Source organism: Scyliorhinus canicula, chromosome 21 (assembly GCF_902713615.1).
Source record: "Scyliorhinus canicula chromosome 21, sScyCan1.1, whole genome shotgun sequence".
Classification (NCBI taxonomy): Eukaryota; Metazoa; Chordata; class Chondrichthyes; order Carcharhiniformes; family Scyliorhinidae; genus Scyliorhinus; species Scyliorhinus canicula.
The window spans coordinates 68,476,508-68,484,074 of NC_052166.1; the positions used below are offsets into that span (position 1 = coordinate 68,476,508).

Below are 7,567 nucleotides of genomic sequence, written 5' to 3' on the forward strand. Positions count from 1 at the left end.
ACCCCGTGCTGTACCTGTCCTGGGAGTGTTTGATGGGGACAGTGTAGAGGGAGCTTTACTCTGTATCTAACCCCGTGCTGTACCTGTCCTGGGAGTGTTTGACTGGGACAGTGTAGAGGGAGCTTTACTCTGTATCTAACCCCGTGCTGTACCTGTCCTGGGAGTGTTTGATGGGGACAGTGTAGAGTGAGCTTTACTCTGTATCTAACCCCGTGCTGTTCCTGTCCTGGGAGTGTTTTGATGGAGACAGTGTAGAGGGAGCTTTACTCTGTATCTAACCCCGTGCTGTACCTGTCCTGGGAGTGTTTGATGGGGACAGTGTAGAGGGAGCTTTACTCTGTATCTAACCCCGTGCTGTACCTGTCCTGGGAGTGTTTGACTGGGACAGTGTAGAGGGAGCTTTACTCTGTATCTAACCCCGTGCTGTACCTGTCCTGGGAGTATTTGATGGGGACAGTGTAGAGGGAGCTTTACTCTGTATCTAACCTCGTGCTGTACCTGTCCTGGGAGTATTTGATGGGGACAGTGTAGAGAGAGCTTTACTCTGTATCTAACCCCGTGCTGTACCTGTCCTGGGAGTGTTTGATGGAGACAGTGTAGAGGGAGCTTTACTCTGTATCTAACCCTGTGCTGTACCTGTCCTGGGAGTGTTTGACTGGGACAGTGTAGAGGGAGCTTTACTCTGTATCTAACCCTGTGCTGTACCTGTCCTGGGAGTGTTTGATGGGGACAGTGTGGAGTTATCAAATGAGGAGCGGGAACCCTGGTTGGATTTCCTCTCCCTAATCTAGGCTGCTGAGGTTCTGTACTGCACCATATATTGTCACGGTTCAGAGCTCCAGGAGGCCCTGCTTCACTATTTGGTGGAGCAGTCTGTTTAGTGAATTTATCAGGCAGTTCAATGCACCTGCTAAATCTGTACTTCCCATCTGTTGATTTCAGGTGGTCAGTTTCGAAGTGGGGTGGCTGTTCCACTTCCTGTGGAGTTGGAATTGCCGAGAGGTCAGTTACCTGTGTCCAGTACATTAACGGGATAGAGAGAGAAGCGAATGTGACACTGTGTCCAGCAACAACACAGCCCCTGGGGGTTATCCATTGTAATCAGAGCATCTGTCCCTTCCAACTGGATAAAAGGCCCTGGTCAGAGGTAAATGGATTCTTCAAACTCGCATCTCTTAGTTTTAGTCTGTGGAAGGGATTATGTGTATGTCGCATGAGCCTGTGATTGTGTTTGTGTGCTTGTGTGCGTGTGTATGAGCCTGTGTTGATGTGCATGTGTGCGTGTGTATGAGCCTGTGTTGATGTGCATGTGTGCGTGTGCATGAGTCTGTGAGTGTGTTAGTGTGCATGTGAGCGTGTGCATGAGTCTGTGTCGATGTGCATGTGTGCGTGTTCATGAGCCTGTGAATGTGTTAGTGTGCATGTGTGCATGTTCATGAGCCTGTGAATGTGTTAGTGTGCATGTTCATGAGCCTGTGAATCTGTTAGTGTGCATGTGTGCATGTTCATGAGCCTGTGAATGTGTTAGTGTGCATGTGTGCATGTTCATGAGCCTGTGAATGTGTTAGTGTGCATGTTCATGAGCCTGTGAATGTGTTAGTGTGCATGTTCATGAGCCTGTGAATCTGTTAGTGTGCATGTGTGCGTGTTCATGAGCCTGTGAATGTGTTAGTGTGCATGTTCATGAGCCTGTGAGTGTGTTGATGTGCATGTGTGCGTGTGCATGAACCGTGAGCGTGTTAGTGTACATGTGTGCCTGTGTATGAGCTTGTTAATGTGTTAGTGTGCATGTGTGCATGTTCATGAGCCTGTGAGTGTGTTGATGTGCATGTGTGCGTGTGCATGAACCGTGAGTGTGTAAGTGTACATGTGTGCCTGTGTATGAGCTTGTTAATGTGTTAAGTGTGCATGTGTATGAGCCTGTGAGTGTGTTAATGTGCATGTGTACGTGTGCATGAGCCTGTGTGGGTGCACGAGCATATGTATGTGCCACAGAGTGTCCGTTGTGTAGCACTTAGTTTCAATCTTTTACCTTCTAACATGTGTGACAATTTTACACCTGTTTAGGGAAATAATATACAATATAGTCCCTCACTCGTTTATACAAATGTAGACAGAGCCTCACCCATTTCTATAGGCGTATACAGTTCCTGACTCACTTATACAAGTGTATACTGTCCCTGACTCACTTATACAAGTGTATACAATCCCTGACTCACTTATACAAGTGTGTACAATCCCTGACTCACTTATACAAATGTATACAATCTGCGACTCACTTATACAAGTGTATACTGTCCCTGACTCACTGATACAAATGTATACAATCTGCGACTCACTTATACAAGTGTATACTGTCCCTGACTCACTGATACAAGTGTGTACAATCCCTGACTCACTTATACAAGTGTGTACAATCCCTGACTCACTTATACAAGTGTGTACAATCCCTGACTCACTTATACAAGTGTGTACAATCCCTGACTCACTTATACAAGTGTGTACAATCCCTGGCTCACTTATACAAGTGTATGCTGTCCTTGACTCACTTATACAAGTGTATACAATCCCTGACTCACTTATACAAGTGTATACAATCCCTGACTCACTTATACAAGTGTATACAATCCCTGACTCACTTATACAAGTGTATACAATCCCTGACTCACTTATACAAGTGTATACTGTCCCTGACTCACTTACACAAGTGTATGCAGTCCATACAAATGCATACTGTCTCTGACTCACTTACATACAAGTGTACACAATCCCTGAGATCACTTATACAAATGTATACAGTCCCTCACTCACCTGTACAAATGTATACAGTATCTGACTCATTTAATATTGACTATCTTCAATTATATTTACACTACAGCACAAAAAGATAGGGTACAATTCTCTGGAACGATTTCTAAGTGTGGTAGCGAACGGGAATTGCTGCAAGTTTCCCAGCGCTCGGCCCAGTGAGGCCGGCAATGCAATTCAACGTTAATTGGTCCACTTAACCGGGCCTCACGGGCTTCTTGTTGCAAATGCGGGTTCGCCAGCTGATTCATCGTTTGTGAAGAGAGTGGAGGAGCCGGGTTTGTGAAGAGAGTGGAGGAGCCGGGTTTGTGAAGAGAGTGGAGGAGGAGCCAGGTTTGTGAAGACAATGGAGGAGGAGCCAGGTTTGTGAGGACACTGGAGGAGGAGCCAGGTTTGTGAAGACACTGGAGGAGGAGCCAGGTTTGTGAAGACACTGGAGGAGGAGCCAGGTTTGTGAAGAGAATGGTGGAGGAGCCAGGTTTGTGAAGAGGTTGGAGGAGCCAGGTTTGTGAAGACATTGGAGGAGGAGCCAGGTTTGTGAAGATCGTGGATGGAGGAGCCGGATTTGTGAAGAGAGTGGAGGAGCCGGGTTTGTGAAGAGAGCGGATGGAGGAGCCAGGTTTGTGAAGAGAGTGGATGAGCCGGGTTTGTGAAGATACTGGAGAGGAGCCGGGTTTGTGAAGAGAGTGGATGGAGGAGCCAGGTTTGTGAAGAGAGTGGATGGAGGAACTGGGTTTGCTCTGCTTAGAGCAGGGAAGGTCAAGGGTGAGATTTAATTGAGGTGTTCAAAGTCAGGAAGGGTTTGGATAGAGTAAAAATGGAGAAAGTGTTTTCACTGCCAGGAGGACACAGAATTATGATAACTGTGATAAGAATCAGAGGGGCACATGAGGAGACTGCGAGTTGCTGCGATATGGAAGGTGCTGTCTGAAAGGGCGGAGGAAGCAGATTCACAAATAACTTGGATAAATACTTGAAATAAAAAGAAATAGAGGGCTAGGAGAAATAATCAATGGAGTGAGACTTTAAAGAGCTGGTATAGGTGGATGGGCCGAATGGCTTCCTTCTGTGCGAGATTTTTATGTGGAAAACAGCTACTAAATGTGCAAGGTTTTCTTTTCTGCTGTTCCAGGTGTTCAAGCAACTGGGGAATGAGACAGGAAATGTGACGCGCGTCACAGCCGTCCCGAGTGAGAGGCCTCCTTACATCTGGGTTCCTCTGCTGGGGTCTTGTTCTGTTACCTGTGGCGAAGGTGATGCTGATATTCCTCATGCGGAAGTAACAGCTGTTGCTGGATTCAAATAAACAGACATTGCAACTGACTCCCCTCCCGCCCCCCTATGCCCACCCACACCCTCCCCCTGTCCCCACCCACACCCCCACCTACACCTCCCATCACCACCCACACCCCCATCCACACCTCCCATCCCCACCCACACCTCCCATCCCCACCCACACCTCCCATCCCCATCCACACCCCCCCCGTCTCCACCCACACCCCCACCCACACCTCCCATCCCCATCCCCACCCACACCCCCACCCACACCCCCCCGTCTCCACCCACACCCCCACCCACACCTCCCATCCCCACCCACACCCCCATCCCCACCCACACCCCCACCCACACCCCCATCCCCACCCACACCCCATCCCCACCCACACCCCCATCCCCACCCACACCCCCATCCCCACCGTCCCCACCCACACCCCCATCCACACCCACACCTCCACCCCCACCCCCACCCACACCCCCATCCCCACCGTCCCCACCCACACCTCCCATCCCCACCCCCATCCCCACTCGTCCCCTGTCCCCACCCAGACCATCCCCGGCCTCACCCACACCCTGTCCACACCCACACCCTGTCCCCACCCTCCCCCTGTCCCCACCCACACCCCCCTGTCTCCACGCACACCCCCACCCACACCTCCCATCCCCACCCACACCCCCATCCACACCCACACCTCCCATCCCCACCCACACCCCCACCCACACCCCCATCCCCACCCCCACCCCCACCCCCATCCCCACCCCATCCCCATCCCCACCCACACCCACACCCCCATTCCCACCCCCATCCACACCGTCCCCACCCACACCCCCACCCCCATCCCCACCCACACCGTCCCCACCCACACCTCCCAAACCCACCCCCATCCCCACTTGTCCGCTGTCCCCACCCAGACCATCCCCGGCCTCACCCACACCCACACCCTGTCCCCACCCAGACCCTCCCTCTCTTGAACGTGCTGACAGACCAGGACACAGTTCCACAGGCACTGGTCAATCCCTGATACCTTACTAATGACAGCTTACCGTACATTAGGGTGTATACGTCTATCTGGTTTGTAAGTCGACACCATTTTCCAGGCCCCAAAATTCATGCTTTTACTTATACACGTTGACTCCTCTGTCCAGCCATGACATGCTATAGTCAGCCTCAATTCTCAACCCCCAAATGGGTGTTTTACTAACTGATTCCTGAGTTCAAGGGATCAAGCAAGTGATATGAGCTGTGTGCAAAGATGCGGGCAAGTTTCAGACATGCCCATACAGAGCAGGTCCCACCTAGTGAATGACAAAGATGGTGACCACCCACACTCACACCGCCAGATCACTTTTACACGCAGCCTAGAAGTTGACACCTGTTTATGGAAGAACTTTTCAAGTCTTCAATGGTGATCTATATCCTTAATATGTTTCAGGACTTGATCGGGTAAATTGAGATAAACTAATTATTTGGGTGGTTGGGGGGGGGGGGGGGGGGGGGCGGCGGGTGGACACGGCCACGGGGAAGTGGAGACCAAGGGCAGAACCTTAAAATTAAGGCCAGGCCATTTAGGGATTATATCAGAAGGTAACGTTTCAAAGGACAATGGAAATCTGGAACGATCTCCCCACAAAAATCTCTTCAAGCTGGGGTCAATTAAAAGTTTCACGACAAAGATTGATGGATTTCAGTCGGGTAAAGCGATTAAAGGCGACAGAACCAAAACAGTTAAATTGAGTTAATATTACAGATCATTACAGAGGGGCTGAATGGCCTCCTCCTCTTCCATTCCAGCAGATCCCCACTGTGATGTCTCTGAGACTGAATAGCTTGATCTTGTCTTAAAGCTCCATCTCTCCCAACATCAATAAGCGGAAATGATTTGTACAGATGGCGTCTTGCAAGGTCCGAGGCCTTTTGAACTGAATTGTAGCGATACTAACAACTGCATTCTGACTTCAGGAGAGGTGGATGTCAGGTACATGTGTGCCAACCCTGAGACCAGGGGGGAAGTGCGGCAGGAACTTTGCCATCAGGTACTCCAGCCTCACAGGCGTCACATGAAGTGCATCAGCAAAGTCTGTCCCCCAAGGTAAGTCTAAGTATGATATCACGCAGTGAAACTGTTACTCTGCTTAAACTCCCCACTTCCACCACAGCTTCAAGCCTCGGTATCCATACACCACAGGAAAACCTGACTTAAAATCAGCTCAGTGCACAAGTCAGGCACCTTCTGCAAATCAGCATCCCATTGATTGTCCCAAAGTTCTGACAAGGAATCGAAAGGAACCCTCCTCAGTCAACTGGGTTTAATTTTGCCCAGGGCCCCTGACAGCACCTTCCAAACTCCCGACCTGGAAGAACAAGGGCAGCAGATTCACGGGAACACTCCACTTGCAAGTTCCTTTCCAAGTCACGCACCATCCAGACAATTCCTTCACTACCGCTGGGATTAATCGTGCAACTCCATCCCTCAGCACTGTGGGCTGCACCAGTTCAAGAAGTCCACTAGCTTCCCAAGGGCTGTTCGGGATTGGCAACATATACCGGCCAAGCCAGTGGTGCCCATATGTTATTCTCTGAATAAAGATTGTAGACTTCTAGTTAACACAAATACTTCGGCCCTCCCAGCCTGCGCCGATCCAGATCCTTTATCTAAACCTGTCGCCTATTTTCCAAGGATCTACTTCCCTCTGTTCCCCACCCGTTCATATATCTGTCCAGATGCATCTTAAATGATGCTATCATGCCCGCCTCTACCACCTCCGCTGGCAAAGCGTTCCAGGCACCCACCACCCTCTGCGTAAAAAACTTCCCACGCACATCTCCCTTAAACTTTCCCCCTCTCACCTCGAAATCGTGACCCCTTGTAATTGACACCCCCACTCTTGGAAAAAGCTTGTTGCTATCCACCCTGTCCTTACCTCTCATAATTCTGTAGACCTCAATCAGGTCCCCCCTCAACCTCCGTCTTTCCAACGAAAACAATCCTAATCTACTCAACCTTTCTTCATAGCTAGCACCCTCCATACCAGGCAACATCCTGGTGAACCTCCTCTGCACCCTCTCTAAAGCATCCACATCCTTCTGGTAATGTGGTGACCAGAACTGCACGCAGTATTCCAAATGTGGCCGAACCAAAGTCCTATACAACTGTAACATGACCTGCCGACTCTTGTACCCAATACCCCGTCCGATGAAGGCAAGCATGCTGTATGCCTTCTTGACCAAAAGATCATTGTCACAGTTATTGGTGTCAGTGTCCTTTGTGGTATCTGCTACATTGAGCGTATCTTCTTGAGAATTGTGAGAATGATCTGATGTTGCATTGATGTTGGCGACATCAGTCATTTGTGATGGATTCGATTCCTCTTCTTTGCTTACTTGGTACTCCTCTTCTAGACTCATTTCTGGTTCACTTGAATCATCATTGATTTCTAGGTGCTCCTCTTTTGGAGTCCTTTCAGGTTCATTTGAATCAATGTG

The 7,567-nt window shown here is 49.8% G+C and overlaps 1 protein-coding gene across 1 annotated transcript in view; it reads left to right on the plus strand.

Annotated features, from left to right (window-relative positions):
* adamts13 (ADAM metallopeptidase with thrombospondin type 1 motif, 13) overlaps positions 1-7,567 on the plus strand; it is a 75,415-nt gene that overhangs the window by 54,925 nt on the left and 12,923 nt on the right. The window contains exons 22-25 of the mRNA XM_038781810.1: positions 943-1,147; positions 3,941-4,061; positions 6,044-6,173; positions 6,241-6,302. Coding sequence (XP_038637738.1) covers positions 943-1,147; positions 3,941-4,061; positions 6,044-6,173; positions 6,241-6,302 — 518 coding nt within the window. The remainder of the gene's footprint in view (positions 1-942; positions 1,148-3,940; positions 4,062-6,043; positions 6,174-6,240; positions 6,303-7,567) is intronic.